The sequence below is a fragment of the Panthera leo genome, chromosome E2 (genome assembly GCF_018350215.1).
Source record: "Panthera leo isolate Ple1 chromosome E2, P.leo_Ple1_pat1.1, whole genome shotgun sequence".
Classification (NCBI taxonomy): Eukaryota; Metazoa; Chordata; class Mammalia; order Carnivora; family Felidae; genus Panthera; species Panthera leo.
This window is the reverse complement of record NC_056693.1, coordinates 11,902,584-11,921,496: the sequence shown is the minus strand read 5'-3', so window position 1 is coordinate 11,921,496 and position 18,913 is coordinate 11,902,584. Positions and strand designations below refer to the sequence as shown.

General features: G+C 54.3%; 2 protein-coding genes across 2 annotated transcripts in view; one reads left to right on the top strand and one right to left on the bottom strand.

Annotated features, from left to right (window-relative positions):
* Nucleotides 1-2,242, bottom strand: part of CEACAM20 (CEA cell adhesion molecule 20) — a 65,770-nt gene extending 63,528 nt beyond the window's left edge. The window contains exon 1 of the mRNA XM_042918212.1: nucleotides 688-2,242. The gene's annotated coding sequence lies outside the window, so the exon portion shown is untranslated. The remainder of the gene's footprint in view (nucleotides 1-687) is intronic.
* Nucleotides 2,243-6,659: 4,417 nt separating this feature from the next.
* Nucleotides 6,660-17,378, top strand: IGSF23 (immunoglobulin superfamily member 23). The gene is made up of 6 exons (XM_042918222.1): nucleotides 6,660-6,743; nucleotides 7,127-7,248; nucleotides 10,978-11,307; nucleotides 12,794-13,066; nucleotides 15,057-15,210; nucleotides 17,024-17,378. The coding sequence occupies exons 2-6, from the start codon at nucleotides 7,185-7,187 to the stop codon at nucleotides 17,055-17,057; spliced, it is 855 nt and encodes a 284-aa protein (XP_042774156.1). The 5' UTR covers nucleotides 6,660-6,743; nucleotides 7,127-7,184; the 3' UTR covers nucleotides 17,058-17,378.
* The last annotated feature ends 1,535 nt before the right edge of the window (nucleotides 17,379-18,913 follow it).

The window sequence follows — 18,913 nt, the reverse complement described above, 5'->3', positions numbered from 1 at the left end:
GGCTCAGTCGGTTAAGTGTCCGACTTCAGCTCAGGTCACGATCTCGCGGTCCGTGAGTTCGAGCCCCGCATCGGGCTCTGGGTTGATGCCTCAGAGCCTGGAGCCTGCTTCTGATTCTGATTCTGTGTCTCCCTCTCTCTCTGGCCCTCCCCCATTCATGCTCTGTCTCTGTCTCAAAAATAAATAAACGTTAAAAAAAAAAAATCAATACAGCTACTAATCCAAAGCCACCAAATGACGGCCACCTGAAATCAGTATTAAGTCAGCGGTGCCAAACAGGTGAAAATAACCTGTTATCCTGTCTTTCTGCTTTTTAACGTCACTGCTAGCAAATTTTAAAACATGTAGAGCTCACATTACGTTTCCATTTGGGTGTTGTTTCCCGCCCCCCAAGGACCGGAGCGTGGCTCTCAGTTCAGCCTAAGCGCACGTGTAAGGGACTGACTTTAAATCTCTGCGGGGGAGGGGGGACGGAGTATGATAAACCATAGTAAAAATTTAATTAGTAACGGAGAGCATTGAAATTAGGTGTGCCCCCTACTCCAATACGTCTATACCACCTCGTTGCATCTGCCTGGTGTCCTCGTATCGGGGTGCATCGACCGCTGGGTAACAAACCGCTCGGAAAATCCGTGGCTTGCAAAGTTACGAGGACGCCTGTGTGTCAGCAGTTGGGGGGCCGCTTACCTGGACAGCGCTGACTCGGGGCCTCTCGTGAGTTTTCGTGAGGATGAGGGGCGAAGCTGCAGTTAACTCAACCGAAGGCGTGTTTGGGGGTAAAAGACCCACTTTCAGGAGGGCTCATCCCCGTGGCTGTGGGCGGGAGGCGCCAGTCCCCGCCTCCCCAGCTAGATGTCTCCATGAGGCTGCTTTTCCGGGTTAGGGAAGGCAGCCAGAAGAGCATGAGGCTGGGGAGAGAGGCTGTGAACTGGGCTTGGGGGGCCGGAGGCCCCCCTCAGATGCTGCAAGGTTGGGAGGCTGGCGGAGGCAGTTGGGAAGCCTCGGCGGCACCCACCATCCCGCACCCTGGTTGCCAAACGAGCCCCAGCGCGGCGGGAAGGCTCCTTTCCTCCTCCTCTGGGCCGGAGCTTCAAGACCGAAGCCGGCTCAGAAGGGACAAATCCTGATTGGCCAAAGGCTGAGCCAATCAGATGCTCCCATTCCCAGGACCGGTCATGTGACCTGGTTCTGGCCAATGCCGAGTGAGAGGACGTCTGCGGTGGGTGCTGATGGGAAATATCTTACTGGCTCTTGAAGACACCTGGGAACGGTCTTCCGCTGGCGTGGTTGGTGCACGTGGCGGTCATCTTGGTCTGCGTGGGGAGTTGGCCTTGTGGTTCAGTTCGCTGAGAGCCCGGAAGGGAGACGCAGAACCCGGGGTTTCAGGGCCATCGCTGACCCACCGTGTTAACCAGCCCGGGAACTGCGCCGCCATTGGAATGCCCGCTACATCCAGTAGTGCGTGTCCGAGTTTCCAACCGTTTTGCGTTGGGGCACCCGACTTCTGCGGCCAGAAGCATCCAAACTGATGTTTTTGAAGGCTGGTTTTCTCACATGATCGTAGCCCAGGCTCGGTGGAGCAGGGGACAGCGCGAGGAGCAGGGGCACAGGTGGCGAGATGGAATGTCCATGGAAATGTTTTAAAATACAAGATGGACATTTAAGGGGAAGAAGCCCACCCCCCACCCCCAGTAAGGTTTGAGCACTGGAGTTGTCGTCATTGTAGACTCCTCAACTTTGCAAGAAGACAAGAATTTTTCAAACGCAGCCCCCTGAGAGGGGAGGCAGTTGTGAAGATGTAGATATTTTCCAAAATTTGGGCTTGTGGAATATCACCATTAACCTCCAAACGGGATATAAAGTGACAGGCTAGCAAGTCCAAAAGATGGCCCAGGTTCAAAGCCGGCCTGGAACAACTCAAGCCAAATTTTTTATTTTTCTGTCCTGCTTTGTTTCTTTACCTTGGTGGGTGAAAAACGTTGCACGCCTTGTGTGTATTTATTAACAGTCCTATTATTCACAGCTTTCCACAGTGGCAGTAACCTAGCCAACGGTGTATCTGAGGCACGATTATTGCTAATGGAAAACTTTCCCCCTAAATCCTAGCACTCACTTCCTTTGCATCGTGAAAGTCTGAGACCTTGCCTGGAAACTCTTGACTGTTCTGACTGCGGGTAACAAAGACCTCAGGAATGCGAGAAAGAGAAAATATTCCGACTTCTCCTGCACCTTCAGGAAAGCAGAGCCTCCCTCCCTCCCTCATGAAACCGTCCTTGTGAATGTATTTCTGACAAAGGAGTCTTATTTATAAGACCCCTAGACTTCAGAGACTGGTGTGGCTTCATCCTCCGACAGCCACCTGTCCCCTCCCGTATTAGTTTGCTAGAGCTCCCACGACACAATATTACCGGATATACTTGGTGGCTTAAACATCAGAAATCTTTTTTCTCAGGCTGGAAGTCCAAGATCAGTACTGGCAGCGTTGGTCTCTCCTGAAGCCCCTCTTTGGCTGGTAGATAGGCAACACCTCGCTGCGTCCTCACACGGCCTTTGCCCGGTGTGCACATATCCCTGGTGTTGTCTGGTCTTCTTACGAGGGCTCCAATCCTATCGGATTAGGGCTCCACCCTCACGACCCCAGTTAAAATTAATCGCCTCTTTCAAGGTCCTGTCTTCCATATGGTCGCATTGGAATTTGGGGGTTCAACATAGGAATGGGGGGGCAGGGACCACAAGTTGGTCCCTAACACCTCCCAAATCTGGACCGGTTGTCTTAACTAATGACCTGCTGCCCTAGCTAGTACGACCTACGCCGACGCTCTCTTTTCCTGAAAGGTGCAAAGACTTGGGAATTTTCATTGTCACGTCTCTCTTCCGCCACCCTCGTGGAGCTAAAAAAAAAAAAAAAAAAAAAAAGGAACATCATAATGCTGCTTGCCCTGTTTATTGAAACAGTGTTGTGTCACTTGAATTCGTGTTTCCCTCCTACCCTTCTGTGGGCTGTGACGGAAACGGGAACGTGAGAAAATTGCTTTCACGTGGGAAAGGCTAATGCCTCTTATTTTCTTTTTCTTTTATTTTAGAGAGAGAAAGAGCGAGCAGAGGAGGAGCAGGGGGAGGAGGGAGAGCACCCTGAGCAGGCTCCACGCACAGCTCAGATCCCACAACCCCCAGATCACGATGTGAGCCGAAATCAAGAGTCAGATGCTCGACCGACTGAGCCCCCCCCCAGATGCCCCCGCAACCTGGACTTTCTAAACGTTGGGAGACTGGGTCTGGTGCTGCGACATTCTTGTGCATCTGATTTCAGATTGGGTTGGTTCCCACTCTGAGAGGCTCAAGGAGACAGACCCACCCCAGGGGAAGACAGCTGGGTGCTCTCTGATGGGAAGGAAAAGGAAGCCGATTCCATCAGCGCCCCCCCCCCAGCTCCCCCCCAGTTCTGAAGCCACAGAACTGACCCGCTGGAGGAGCTGCTACCTCCCCCAGCATAGAAATGTGGGAACTCACATTTCTACTCCGCTACCGGACTTGTCGGCTCCAGAACCAGACCACGCTTGCTAGATGCACTCAGATAAGAGCCCCTCCAAATGCACGAAGCCAGCTGCTGCTGATGCCCCAGAAAAAGACACAGCCTCTACCTGACGGTGCTTGTCGAAATCCGTGGCAGAAACATAAGCATAGCCACCAGTTCACTTCCCCTTTCCGGATCTCATGCAGTGGGTCAGACTGGCAGAGCCCTGGCTTCGAGGGAAGCGAGGCAGCGTGGTTTTAGCTTCCCAGCCTCGGTAGCACGGAAAGGCAGATCGGAAGAAGGAAGGCTTGAGCGAATGAATCCACAATCTAAAACCCCTGGGACATTTTGTCTGCAGCCTCCGACATCCAGGGGGAAACCCGTATCTGGTCTTTTCCTGCCTGCTTTGCAGGAAAAGCTCCAGATACTCTCCGGTGTCTTTGCATCCTCTTTTCTACTGGCAACTGGAGGGGAGACTTAAAATCAGTTAAGCGTCCGACTTCGGCTCAGGTCATGATCTCACGGCTCATGGGTTCAAGCCCCGCGTCGGGCTCTGTGCCGACAGCTCAGAGCCTAGAGCCTGCTTCGGATTCTGTGTCTCTCTCTCTCTGTCCCTCCCCTGTTGGTACTCTCTCTCTCAAAAATAAATAACCATTTAAAAATAAAATCAAATAAAAAACGGAGGGATTGGGTCCGAACCACACAAAGCTCCATTTCCTCTCCCAGGCTCATCAGCCTAACAGGGACGGGAGGACAAAAGCCGGAGCCTTATTCCAACTCCAGGTTTCTAACTGGGGCTCTACTGGCATTTTAGGCGACACGAGTCTCTGCCATAAAGGACAGTGCCGCATATTCTTGCAGGCTGTTTAGTCCGGTACATGTCAACACCCTTCTGTCCTCAGGCCCTGTGACAACCCAAAGGTAGGCAGATATTTCCAAACCCCCTGGAGGGAGCTCGGGTTGCCTCTGAACAGTCCTTCCATGGAAACACAAAACATATGGAGTAAGACGTCCCCCCACCATCCAACCCTAGCCCCTGGCAGGACGGGGGTGGGGGGGGCCTCTTGGCACACACAACACAGAACACACAACAGGAGAGGCGAATGATGTCACAAGGGCTCAAGAAGCCGGAAAACAGGACCTTTGTGTCTCAGGGAACTCACTGTCCAAGGATGGGAGGAAGTGAGACCGGCTTGGGGTGAGTGTGACTTAGGAGAGTCTGGCCTTGGACAACGTATTTAACCACATAAGTTGTATCTCTGTTTCCCTGTGGGAAGAAACGGAAAGAATATCTAACACCTATGGATGTTAGGAGGCCCAAAGGTGTATATAAGGTTTAAGATCATGGGCTCCAGAGTCCGGAGCCTGGGTCTGCCCAGCCATCTACGAGCTGCGTGGCCCCGGATAAGTCGGCTACGCTCTCTGTGCCTCGCTTTCCTCCTCTGTACCGGGAGAGTGGCGACACCTGCCCGTACTGTGCCCCACTCAGAGTCAAGTTCTCGGTAAATGCTGGAAATTATCGTGACTGTCTCCTCCGAGTGGGACTTGTTTTTTTTTTTTTTTTTTTTTTTTTTTTTAACTCTAGACATTATTCAGATTTCACCAACATTTCCACTAATGTCCTTCTTCTGTTCCCGGGATCCGATCCCAGATCCCACATTCATTTAGTTCTCACATCTCCTGAGTCTCCTTTGCGAACAAGTTCTCGGCTGTGGCCACTGGAAGGAATGCAGGCTATTTTGTAGAATGTCCCTCAATTTAGGTTTGGCTAAGTGTTTCTCCTACTTAGACTGGGGCGCTGGGTTTTGGGGAGAGAAATTCCATAAAGGTGAATTGCCACCTTCTCCTTCTTCTCGTCCTCCTCCTCTGCCGTTGTCGTCGTCGTCTTCTCCTTCTCCTTCTCCTTGTCGGTTACACTTCAGTCACGTGTCCAGCCCTCCCCCAGTCACTGTGGTTGGAGGATGAAGTGCTCTGATTGACGACACCCGGGCTTCCTCTCCCTGGAACCAGGAGAAGGCTGGTTTTCAAAGGAAACTCCAGGCGCTATTACCCTGAAAGCTGGACAAGCTGAAACCACAGACTCCTCATCCACAGATGGCTATTAACTGTGTTGCAAATATTTGCTCATCACACATTGGTAGTCCCCTGGCCTGGCTAATTACCCCAGCAGGCCTTCACAAAAACCATGAAAAAAAGGCAGTATGGCCAATGCCCATAAAGATATAACCAAGTCACCTGATAATGACTCTTTTTAAAGACCTGGGAGTGAAACTTTGCCCCAGCGTAGAATCTGGACCTCTCGGGGAGGGAAAGGCACGAGCTGCTGAGTCAGATCTGAGTTCAAATTCCAACACACCCGTTACACTCATTCACTAAAAAAATCCAGACAAATTCAGACAAAATCCCTACCCTCCTGACATTCTAGACCAGAAGGCATGGGAGAGGGGAGACAGGAGATAAATGAGTGGGCAAATGCTGGAAAGAAAATAAAACAGGGCACCTTGCTGGCAAGAAGCGGAGGCCAGACTTGCAGCAGGCATGTGGGAGGGTCCTTTTGAGGGGTTCATATTTGATTTAAGATGGGAACAATAAGATACAGTCAGATATGAACTGATCTGTGTAAGGCGCTAAGAAAAGGGAGCGGCTAGTGCTAAGGCCCTGAGGTGGCCCCGTCCGAGAACCGACAGACGCCATGTTGCATAGCTGTGTCAGGCTGGGTGGGTTACTTAGCCTCTGTGCGCCCCTGGAAAGTGAGGATGCTCACACTGAGCCCTCGAGGTTGCTCATGAGGATTCAGGCAGACAAGAAGCCTTAAAGGGCAAGTGCTGTGCCCGCCATATGGTACGTGTTCAGTAAACACCAGCTATTAGTTTGAGTGATACAAGTATTAAGGAGAAAAGAATGGGTCAAAAACTTGAGAGAAAGGAGCTTTTGTGGCTTATCCTTCCAGAAGCCAAAATTCCGGATGTCGTATGAGCAAGGCCCCGAGAAAGGGCTTCCCAGCATGCCCCCAGGACATCCTGGATACCAACAGCAATACTTAGCATTATTGTAACAGCTACTGCCGATTCATTGAACACCTACTATATGCCAGGCACTCTGCGGGGTATCTGATGTCCATTGGCCCCACCGACTCTGAGGCCCCTCGATGATCAACATCCCCATTTCAGAGAGGAGAAAAGTGGAGGCTCGGGGCTGATGGTCCCGGAGGCTGGAGCAAAGTCAGGAGGCAAGCAAGAGCCCCCCCCCCCCCTCCTCCCCACTACCTCTTACCTGATGACCTTTAGCCATTTCTCTCCTCTGATGTGAAGTAACAGAGGCGGGACAATCCTGCCCCACCCTTCATCTTCATCATTCTCCCAGGGTTGGGGGGGGGGGGGGAGGGTGCGCAGAGAGGGAGGGGAACAAAGCCCCAGAGCCCCTTCTCCCAGAATCCTGCCCCTGCGTGCTCCCCACCCACCACCACCACTAACCCAGTGCTAGCGAAGGGCACAGGGCACGGATCTGGGAGGTCAATTTCCAGCCCAACGCGGGAGCCCGGGGAAGGGGGCGGGGCTGTGGCCAGGACGGGGGCGGGACCAAGGCTGAGAATTTAACCGCCTGTCTGTCTAGGGAGGCCGCACTCCAGACGGGGCGACCTCCCCTCTGCAGCCGCCAGACAGAACGCGGCATGAGGTGTCTTCTGGACGGAGGCCCCAGCCACAGCCCTGCCTGGAAGAGGCTGCTTCTAACAGGTGCGAAAGGACGGTGGCTTCACCCAAGGGTTGGGGACAGAGAGAGGACACTCCCAGGGAGAGTCTCCAAAGACGAGGGCCCAGGCCTGAAGCTGGGGAGGGGGTGGCCAGGGAAGGACCTCCCAAAGCTGTCAGAATCAAAATGAGAGCTCAGAAAAAATGTGGCACCTGTTATGCAAATCGCATCCCTGTGCCATGTGATTCATAAAAGGAGAAGAATGCAAATTGTTTCCCTAGAGATAGAAAAGCACCCTGAGGGGCCTGGGTGGCTCCTTAGGTTAAGCATCTGACTTTGGCCCAGGTCATGATCTCAAGGTTCCTGGGTTCGAGCACCCATCAGGCTCCACACCGATTGTCTCTCTCTCCCTCTCTCTGCCCCTCCCCCACTTGTGCTATCTTTCTCTCTCAAAAATAACAGGAAGGAAGGAAGGAAGGAAGGAAGGAAGAAGGAAAGAAGGAAGGAAGGAAGGAAGGAAGGAAGGAAGGAAGGAAGGAAGGAAGGAAGGAAAGAAAAAGCGACACCTAGGTCCTTGGGTAGAACACTTTCTTCCTGTCACTTTGCAGCAAAGAGCAAGGCCTCACTCCATCTATTGAGGTCCCTGCCCAGACACTGTAGTATCTATTACCAAGCATGCCTGAGGGTCAGGGAAGGCTCCAGAAGAGGGGTACCTGAGCAGAAACTGGAATCACCGCTAGATAAAGAGTTAGGGGGAACAGCATTCTAGGAAGGGAGACCAGCACGTGCAAAGGCCCGGAGGCCCGAGCCACTGCCCGGAGTTCAGTCTCTCCGATGCAGAGAATGAGGGAAGATGGCGAGAGGGGCACGGAGGTGTAGGAGGGTGCCAGGCGAGGGTATCAGCACTGTGTCCAGAGGGCGCTGGGGAGCCATGGAAGGCTTGCGAGCAGGGGAACAGAAAAGTCCTACCAGCAGCCGACTCAGACATAAAATCAGTGGAGGTACGAAGCAGGCAGTAGGCCCATCACCCACCCAGAAGGCGCTATAGTGGGACGACTCCCGGCTGGCCACTTATGACCTTGGGTCTGAGACCGAAGCTCACGGTGTCTCAGTTTCCCTGCCGGTAAAACAGACTAGTGCTGACCTCAGAGCTGTTGAGGGGCCCGGTGAGGAAATGGCTGGGAGAATCTGGCCCGGGCCCTGGCACTGTGGGCCCGGGCCCTGGCTGACCTCTCACAGCCGCTTACGGAGCACAGCATTGTGTTTCCCATGATGCTGCCCGAGGAGTTGTTCCAACCCTTGCCATCACTTCTCATTCAGGAAGAGAGCTGATGCTTTCACCTGTGTTCTGTAAGGGGGCATTTCGGATCCTTAAAAGGTTCCCACTCATTATACTGCTTTTTAAAATTGTGTTTAACATTTATTTATTTTTGAGAGACAGAGCGTGAGCAGGGAGGGACAGAGAGAGAGAGAGGGAGACACAATCCAAAGCGGCTGCAGGCTCTGAGCCGTCAGCACACAGCCCGACGTGAGGCTCGAACTCACGAACCATGAGATCATAACCTGAGCCAAAGTCAGTCACTTAACCAACTGAGCCACCCAGGTGCCCCATGCTGGCAGTCCAGTCCTGGAGCCTGCATTCTGGGGTGTGTGTGTGTGTGTATGTGTGTGTGTGTGTGTGTGTGTGTGTGTGTGTAAGACTACTGAGAACATAGTTTATGCTCTCTTATTTCCTTTATTCAAATTTTACTTAATTTTGTTGAATGGGTTATACATTCCCATGGTTCAAATCTCAAAGATATATAAAAGGGATATAAAAGGTCGCCCTCCCCCCTGCCGGCACACACAGGTGGCCACTGTCTTTGTGCATCCTTCCAGAGTTTCTCTATATGTTTATAAGAAATGCAAATATTACAGATTTACTTTTCTCCCATTTTTACACCAAAGTTAGCGTACCGTAAGAACCGTCCAGCCGCCTGCCTTTCTATCTTAACTGCTTACTTTGGCGATCTCTCCCTCTTAGTTCACGGCGTTCCGGAGACCTTCCCCACCTTTTCGTACAGCTGTCTTGTTCCGCTGTGTGAATGGAGCATAATTTATTAAATCGGTTCCCTATGGACGGCCACTTGGATATTTCCAATCTTTAGCCATTAAAACTAAGATGTGGCAAATGACCCTGCCCAGAAGTCATTTTATACTGGGAAAGGTTAATCCATAGAACACATTCCCTGATCTTTAATCTCAGGGTCAAAGGATATGGGAATTTTCAATCTGAAAAGCCCATGTCCTCCGCACGGGGTTGTATGAGCCACACAGAAGATGTTCTTTCCCATTGCCCTCAGCCTCATCAACATGACACATCATCGACCTTTTGGATCTTTGCCAACCTGATCGGTGAAAAGTGTTACCTCCGTGTGTTTTAATTTGCGTTTCTCTTACTATGAGCACGGCTGAATGTTTTCCCTAGGTCAAGAGACATTTGAATTTTCTCTCCTATGGATTTGCCTGCCCACATCCTTTGTATATGCTTCCGTTGGGTTGCTGATATTTTCTCTTATTGAGATCTCGGAGCTTTTTATATATTAGTGAAATGAGCTCTTGGTCTGTGAGACCCGTTGCAAATAATTTTTCCCGGTATGTCTCCCTCTCTCTCTCACCCTACCCCCCCTTTTTCCTCTCTCTCTCTCTCTCAAAAGTAAATGAACATTAAAAAGAAGAACGTTGAGGGGCACCTGGGTGGCTCAGTCGGTTAAGCGTCCATCTTCGACTCAGGTTGTGAGCTCGTGGTTCGTGGGTTCGAGCCCCGCGTCGGGCTCTGGGCTGCCAGCTCGGACCCTGGAGCCTGCTTCGGATCCTGCGTCTCCCTCTCTCTCTGCCTCTCCCCCGCTCATGCTCTGTCTCTCTCTGTCTCAAAAATAAAGATAAACATTTAAAAAAAATTTTTTTTCTTTAAAAAGAAGATTGTCGACTGCCTGTGGATCACAGCCCTGCTGTGTACCACCTAGGACATCCTGGACAATGGTCTCCAGTTCTCTGAGCTTCCATTTCCTCACTCCTACTGGGGGTGTGGCAGTTGTGTTACTCAGGGTTGAGGCGGGAAGATGGTCTTCTCAAAAGGAGTAATGGGCGAGGAGGTTAGTAAAGGGAGGATCTGCGGAGGTAGAAGCAGGGTAAAGGCAACCCCTCCTGGGATCGTGCAGCACCCTGAGGCTGGCCACAGCAGAAGCTGTTACCTCCCGCGTGCTAGGAGCCGCGAGAAGACCAGCAGACCCCAAGACCCAAAGAGAGTGGCGCATAGACAGGGCCACACGACGGCAGCCTTAGTGGAGGGACACAGCCGCCCCATGTCCACGGAGCAGGGAGGGAGCCGTCACTCGCACCAGCAGAGGCCAACCGGAAGCAAAAGACAAGGGGACCCGACGAGGCAGCTCAGGGGAGTCAGCCTCTCGGGGAGCAGAGCAGGGCAGAGAAGGGGAGACAGCAGATCTGCACGGTTACCCTGGGTGATGTGCGCTTTGCAGGGGTCGACGGAAGGAGTAAGTGAGATAGTACGTGTTCGGCGCTCAGAACAGTATCTGGCTTATAGGAGGTGCTCAGCGAACGTTCCCTTCCGTTCCGACATCGTCCCTATCATCATCACAGTTATCAGCTCTCAGCGTGCCACACTCACTGTCGCCAGCTCAGGAAGGGTTACCCGCTGGGGCAGCATCTCGCCCTTGGTCCCATTTGCCCCCTCTGCTCTCTCCTCTCTCTTCCCCCCCTCCTCCTCCAAGGTATCCTGATCGCATCCTGCACCTGCTCTGTCTCCTTGGAGCCGCCCTCCTCTGCGTCTCCAGAGCCCTTGACCGCAGGAGCCCGTGCCCCCCTGCCCGTCCCCGCAAGCCTCAATGGCGCTCTCTCCACTTCTTGGTTCCGAGAGCACAAGACCCGGCCGGAAACCACGCTCTTCCCCCGCGAGGGCCTCCCGGGGCCCGGCCACACCAGCGGCCAGGAGACGCCGGACACCCAAGACGACCTGATCATCAGACACGTGACAGCTGAGGACACAGTGCTGGAAGCCGGCAGAGGACGCAGGCGTGCGACAGAGCAGCTTCTAGGCAAGGGTGAGTGGGCCCCGAGAGGGACCGAGTTCTCAGGCAGCGAGAACAGCCTGGGCAAGGCTGGAGGGGTAAAGAGAGATCTGGAAAGCCTGCGGAACCGTGAGCCGAGCCGCGTAGAGGGCATGGGCCCTGTGAGGCCGCTGGCTTTTCCGTGCGGCTAGGGGGGAGGCAGAGAGAGCGGCGGTCCACGGGGCTGACCGTGCAGGGCCCTGTAAGGCCTCACACAGAAGCTCGGACTTCCTTCCACTCAGCAAAACACTTAACCAATGCTGATTGTTACGCACACGTCCGATCCTTTTTTAGTGCCTTCTCTGTCCTGGGTGATGCTGGGCACCAGCAATGGCGTAACGGCAGGGGCGCCCGGGTGGCTCAGTCGGTTGGTTAAGCGTCCGACTTCGGCTCAGGTCACGATCTCGCGGCTCGTGAGTTCGAGCCCCGCGTCAGGCTCCGTGCTGAGAGCTCAGAGCCTGGAGCCTGTGTCTCCCTCTCTCTCGGCCCCTCCCCTGCTCAGCCTCCGTGTGTCTCTCTCTCTCTCAAAAAGTGAATAAACATTAAACAATTAAAAAAAAAAAAAAAAAGAATGGTGCTTGGCTCCTGGTAAGAGCCACACCCAGGCGGCTGTTACATTGATTCTTGTCTCTTACACCCGATGGGCTCTTTCTCCTCCTGCAAGGCTTAGCTCAGACACCACCTCCTCCAGGAAGCCTTCCATGAGTTCTTTGGTTGAGCTGACGTTCTTTTCACTTTTCCATATCGCACTGATATTGGAAAGCAGCTCAGCGTGGAGGCTCCCCGTACTCACCACGACATCAGACTTCCCGGGTTCAGACACTAGCTGTGCCTCTCTCTCTCTCTGACCGTGAAGCCTGGGCCTAAGAACCCCTGGACCTCGAGTCTTTGACCCGGAAAAAATACGGAAAGAAAACTATTGTGAAGATCACATGCACCCCATCTCTGCAAAGAGCAATTCGCGGCAGCCAGTGGCACAGGCCCCAGGCCTTGGAGGCCTCCTCGACTCCTCACTCTCTCTCTCTCCAAGGCATCAGCAAATCCTGTGGGCTCTGCTTTCAAACGAATCCAGAATCCAGCCACTCCTCCCAGCTCCTTGGCCTCACCCCGGTCCAGCTGAGGGCGGGGGAGCTGGGATATTTATATACCGGCTGCCCCCCGGGTATGTCCATTTCCCAACACTTTGGCCTGCTTTCTCCTCGGGCGCAGCGGGCCCTGGCAGCCACAGGGAAAGTGCTCGGGCAACAGGTGCCTTACTGGCAGTGGGAAGTGGTGAGGGCGAGGGGCTGGGGGGTGGGGACCCACAGGTCTGCTACTCCCTATGTCTGGAGCGACGCTGGGCACAGATCAGGAACTCCAAACACATTTATTGACGGATGAATGAATGCATGGATGGATGGATGCCTCTGTGTGGACAAAAGAAATGCTCAGCCTCTCTGAGGGGTCTCCACCCACGTGGCCTTGCTCTCTGTTTGCACAGCCAGCTCCAGAGGGGTGATGCTGTTGACCTTCCCCAGTGCCGTCCAGGGCATTATCCAGAGTGACCTCAACTACTCAGTGATCCTGGAGTGTTTGGCCTCGCACATCACCCCCACACCCGTGCTGCACTGGACCCTCGACGGGGAGCCCTACGACACTGGGAATATGCTGATCATCCGGAGGCTGTCCTGGGGGCATCTGGGCACCTATGTGTGCACAGCCAAGAACAGCCAGGGAGAGTATCCCTCCAATCCTGTGACGATCTCGCTGCCACGTGAGTCCCCCCCCCCCGCTCCCATCCCCACCCCAGACTTCTGCACCCTTGCTGGTCTGTGGCCAGCTGTCCTGGCTCCCTGGAGCCAACCACAGAGCAGTCCACTCGGAGACCCTTCGTAGCCAAGGTGTCATCCTGTCCCCCCATCTTGCCCGGCAGAGTGGGGATCATTAGCCCATTTTACCGAAGAAAGAGATGAGCTCTTAGCAAAAGCTCAGCTCAGGATCTGGAGCCAGCCATCTGGGTCCCGACTCCGACTGTTTGCTGGCTGTGTGAGCCTGACCTCTCGGAGTCTGAGCCCACACCCGTGACAAAATGCAGGTGACGATGAGTGGTCCCGAGCGGGGGCTTTGGCATTTGGATCCTGGCTCCCCCTCTTCCAGCTGTGTGACTCTGGACCAGTGCCTTGACTTCTCTGGGCCTCAGGGTCCTCGTCTGCAAATTGAGAAAACGCCAGTGCCCGCCCCAAAGCGTGCTTGTGAGCTTTCAGCGAGGACGCAGGTGAACAGCCCAAAATAACAGCGGGCGCTCAGTAAACACGAGCTAATATCATTGCTACAACTAGCGTTGTCCATGTTATTAATTTCGTGACTGTTACCGTACGTGGACCCCCACCCCCCGGGCAGGTCTCCCTTTGCTCCTGTGTATGACGGGGTGACTTGTAAATGTCTGCAAGACTGTTTTCAGGGCCAGAAATAACATGTGAATGAGACCAGCAGAACATCTGTTAGAGACAGGTGGTTTAGCGCCTGGCCGGCTCAGTCGGTGGAGCATGTGACTCCTGATCGTTAAGAGTCAGGAGTTCAAGCCCCAAGCTGGGGGCGGAGCCCACTTCAAAAAGAAAAAAAAAAAAAAAAAAAAAAAAGCAGGTGCTTTAAATAGCCGCGATCCTCATGAACATTCTTTTTCATGTATTTATGCACGGAGGACACGTGACTCCGGGTGAGCGAGAATGAAACAGAGGACCTGGTCAGCAGAGGAGCAGGGAAGGTACTTAGGCATCAGGATCCACACGAGCAAAGGTCCAGAGCACGGAAAGGGCGGGGGCTGGAAAGCCTGGCTTGGCGGGGTCCCAGCCACCTCTTCCTTCCCAGCTTCCCAGGGTCCAGTAGGAGCTTCAGGATTTGGTTTTGGGGTGATTCGTTGGGAGAAAAAAAGTTTAAATCTTAGAGCAGCCGGTGACTCTGCTACGCTCACTGAGAATGATGACACTTCCAAGACCCCCTTAGTCATTCATCAGCTTTTCAGGAGATGTTTATTGGCCCACCTACTATGTGACTGGCCCGTGCTGGGTGGTGCTGGGGACATTCTGGTGATGGAGACAGCCCTGGCCCTTTCCGCAGACAGTAATGTTTGAGCGCGGGGAGGTGGGGGCAGGAGGGGACAGACCAGTGGGAGGCAGCCCTGTCCACAGACAGTAGTGACCAGAGTGGGCAAGGCTGGGGTGGGGGAGCCAAGGGATGTGGGACCCAAGGGGGCACCTGATCCAGCAAGGGGGTCAGGGAGGGCTTCCCGGAGGAGGGGACAACTGAGCTGGTACTAGGATACATAGGAATCATCCAGGCCAAGGTGGTGGGTGGGTGGACTAGCATTCTAGGGTCACAAAGGCCTGGAAGTAGGAGAGAGAGGTGAGCTCGGAAAATTGGGCAGAGTCCAATGAGACCGGGTTATAAAGGTGGAGGGGAGAGAGAGATGAGGTTCGCCAGCTGGCACGGCCTCGAAGGCCAAAATGAGAGACGCTTGCTCCCTGGGAAGCCACAGCAAGGTTCTGAGCAGGGGAGGAACAGGGTCACATTTGAGCTTTCCACAGACCCTCTGGCCCCTGTGTGGCCGGGAGGTCGGGGGGAGGGGAGAGACAGAGGCAGAAGAGCCAGAGGGAGGCCGGGGTAGAGACCGGAGGGTGGGGAAGAGGGGGCAGACTGAAGACACACTCAGGGGGTGACATGGTGGGAGGCAGGGGTGTGCAGTCTCACCCCTTCTTGGTCCCCAGAAGACAACGTGGAACCCACAGAGGCTGAGCCCATCGAGCCAGACCCCGTTCTGTCCGTGTCAGGGGGAGCTGCTGTCGCCCTCCTGGTGGCTGCAAATGTGGGGGCCATGATGCTGATAGGAGGTGTGGGCTTCACCATCGTCCAGAGCCTAAGGTATGTCCTGTCCTCACCCCCGTCCGCCTCCTGATGTCCACTCGGCCCCCCACGAGACACAGAGCTCACTCTGCAGCCAGACAGAAGCCCAACCGATAGCCTCGTCCCAAGAAGCTTTAGACTCAGGATTCTGAGCCCTGATGCACCCGCCCGAGGTGACCCCCAGGGAACAAAGAGACAGAAGACGATTCTGGAGCTGGTCTGCCTTGATAAGGCCAGGAAGCGAGGCCAGGGTGGGGAGGGGGCGCAATTGAACTAAGTGAAGGCCTCCCTGAGAAACTGACATCTGAGCAAAGACACTGAGCGAAGGAGGGATGGCTCAGGGGATGTCTGGCAGAAGGGCATACGGCCGCCTGTGCAAAGGCCCTGAGGCAGGACTTGCCCGGCAGGTTCCAGCAACAGCAAAGAGGCCAGCATGGCTGGAGTGGTGTGAGAAAGGAGAAGTAGGGAAGAGAGGGGAAGAAGAGAGGGGAGAAGAGAGAGGAAGGGGGGTGGAGGTGGACAGGCGGTATAAGGTCTTGTGGGCCATGCAAGGACTTGGCTTTTGTCCTTAGTGACCTGAGAGCAATGGAGGGTTTCGAGCAAAGAGGGACAGGATCTGACTTACGTCTGACTCGCATTCTAATCCTAGATGTGTTAGCTATGCTCCCAATACTGTAATATCTTACGGTTATGTGCTTGCTAAACATGATTCTATTTCGTTTCCACAAGAGCTCGGCGGATGGGGTTGGGGGTCACGGACAGGAAAGAAGATCTTGTGTGTGTCAAAGAGGAAACCCAGGCTCGGGGAGGCGTGGCTGGGCCCAGACCCCGCAGCCGGAGAGGAGGGGTTCGAACCCAGAACCCTGCCTCACTCCTAGTTCTCGCCCTACCCTACCCCGCCTCTTTTCCCGCCACAACAGCACAAGCCTCCGTTGCTTGTGCACTGCGAGCTGACGTGGTTTGCAAAGGCCTTGTGGATCAGCTGGGAGAGGCTGGGGCCAGGTCTCCAGTCCGCGAGTCCCAGGCAGGGGTGGGGGAGGGCCAGGCTGCTCCCTGAGCCCCTGCATCATGCTCACCTGTCAGCTCATCCTGCGTAAGCCCCGGGAGCCTTCAAGTCCCAGCTACTCTGAGGGATGGGGACAATCTTGGCCTCGTTTTCCAAATGAGTAAACCAAAGCTCAGAGAAACTCCTCAGCTGGCCCAAGGACGCACAGCTGACAGATGGCTGACTCTGAACCAAACCCAGATCCAAATCCAAAACCACGTTCTTAGAGGATCCAGTCCCTGCTCCCCCATGAGTGGGCGGGAGGAGTCACTTCCCCTCCCTCTACCATTTTGGCCCAGACCTATGATGGCAAAACACTGCTGACGTCAGCCAGAAGGAACCAGCCTTTTCCAAAACAGCATCAGCCTTAGAGATGAGGTCGTGAGGACAAGCATGGCTGTCCTGACCCTCTCGGTGGGGAGGGGCAGTCCTCGGAAAAGAGGGGTATGGACCGAGGGGAAGCCCCACACCCGTCGACCGCACCCACCCAGGGCAAGAGAGACCCCTGCCGCTTGTCGCTAAGGCCGCGGGCCCCAAAGCCAGGCTACTTGGGTGCATCCCAGCTCTGCCATTCGTCCGCTAGCTTGCGGAACTTTGAGCGGGTCCTTTAACCACCTCTGTAAAACAAGGACAGTGGTAATAGCTACCTCAGAGGGGAAGTGTGTGGATTACGCGAGGCAGGAGGACCAAAGCACTGCAGATCGTGCCTGGTGCGTGGTAAACCTTCAATAAACGTCAGCCACGTTGATGGCGATGACGGTGACGACTTCTCGCTCTCCGTCGTAGGATTCACCGGCGAAGACTGCGGATGTGCTGCTAAAGTGGGCACCCGTCTGCCAGCCTAAGAGGTGATGCCAGGAAGGCGGCAAGAGCATCCCGGGGCTGGGGAAAAGAGGAAGTTACCGGGGGCTCCAGTCGAGACCCCCTCCCTCCTGACCATTTGCCCGTGGGATGTTCTCGTCTCGTTGAGAGTCCCGGGGACCGCTTTTCTCCCCTCTCTCCAATTACCAGCCTCCCATCTGCCCAGCTCACCAACCCCCGGGAAGCCACCTACACAAGTAGCCTGTATTTCCTAAAATTCGTGGGCTGTCAGCAAAAGATCCTCACTTAAGTGGCTCAATAAAAACAAAAGGACGAGGGGCGCCTGGGTGGCTCAGTCGGTTAAGCGGCCGACTTCGGCTCAGGTCACGATCTCGCGGCCCGTGAGTTCGAGCCCCGCGTCGGGCTCTGTGCTGACAGCTCAGAGCCTGGAGCCTGTTTCAGATTCTGTGTCTCCCTCTCTCTCTGACCCTCCCCCGTTCGTGCTCTGTCTCTCTCTGTCTCAAAAATAAATAAACGTTAAAAAAAAAATTAAAAAAAAAAAAAAGGACGAATTTACTATAAGGATCCAAGATTTCCACACACACACGCACACACAAAAAAAATCCAAAGGTGTATCAGTTAGCACTTGATGTGTAACAAACTACTCCCCCCCCCCCCCCCCCCCCCCCCCGGCCCCGCTAAAATTTAATGGCTTGAAACAACAGCCATGGGTTTAGCTTACAATGTTGAGGGTTATCAGTTTGGGCTGGGCTCAGCTGGGCGGGTCTTCTGGTCTCTGCTGGGCCCACTCCCACTTCTGTGGTGAGGTGGCAGTTACCCAGGGGCTATCTGGACTAGGACAGTCGTCTGGGACAACTAACCTGTCCTCCACATCATCTATCATCCTGTAGCAGGCAGACCCAAGCTTGTTCACATGCCAGAGGCAGGATTCCAGGAGAGAGACAGAGGCGCAATGCCTCTTAGGCCCGGAATGAAGAATGGCACATCCTTGGGGCACCGGGGTGGCTCTGTCGGTTAACCGCTCAGGTCATGATCTCGCGGTTTGTGAGTTCGAGCCCCGTGTTGGGCTCTGTGCTGACAGCTCGGAGCCTGCTTCGGATTCTGTGTGTGTGTGTGTGTGTGTGCGTGTGTGTGTGTGCGCGCGCGCACACGTGTGTGTGTGTCTCTCTCTCTGCCCCTCCCCCACTCATCCTCTGCCTCTCTCTCTCAAAAATAAATAAACATTGGGGCGCCTGGGTGGCTCAGTCAGTTAAGCATCCAACTTCAGCTCAGGTCATGATCTCAAGGCTCGTGGGTTCGAGCCCCACATCAGGCTCTGCGCTGACAGCTCAGAGCCTGGAGCCTGCTTCGGAGTCTGTGTCTCCCTCTCTCTCTGCCCCTCCCCTGCTTATGCTCTGTCTCTCTCTGTCTCAAAAATAAATGAAAACATTAAAAAAAATTTATAAATAAATAAATAAACATTAAAAAAAAAAGAGAGAGAGAGAAAGCAGGAATGTTGCTGGAACCTTCTCGGCCCCCAGCCCTCACCCCTTGTAATCCTCTTCTCCGGGTACATTAGACTCCTAGTTCTCTCTCTGTGTCTGCAGATGGGTTCTCAATGCTTCCCCATCCACATGGGGGAAGACACAATCCCGTAGCTTCCAAATCCACAGAATCCCTTCGCCTTGTTCCCGAAGCCCCTGGAGAAGGCATCTGATTGGCTCACTCGGGTCACGTGTCAACCTTGCGCCTCTTCCTGGGTGGGGGAGGGGCCCTGGATGCTTCATACAAGCAGAGCTCTAGGGGCCCAGCCGCGTCTGTGGGGGCTCGTTGTTCCAAGAACGGGTGGGGGGGGGAGGTTTGGCCTTGTAAGCT

Excerpts from the sequence above, each read along its gene's own strand:
- IGSF23 (XM_042918222.1), top strand. The coding sequence starts at position 7,185 with ATGAGGTGTCTTCTGGACGGAGGCCCCAGCCACAGCCCTGCCTGGAAG. Across the intron at positions 7,249-10,977 it reads GAAGAGGCTGCTTCTAACAG|GTATCCTGATCGCATCCTGC; the intron begins GTGCGAAAGGAC and ends TCCTCCTCCAAG. Across the intron at positions 13,067-15,056 it reads TGTGACGATCTCGCTGCCAC|AAGACAACGTGGAACCCACA; the intron begins GTGAGTCCCCCC and ends CTTGGTCCCCAG.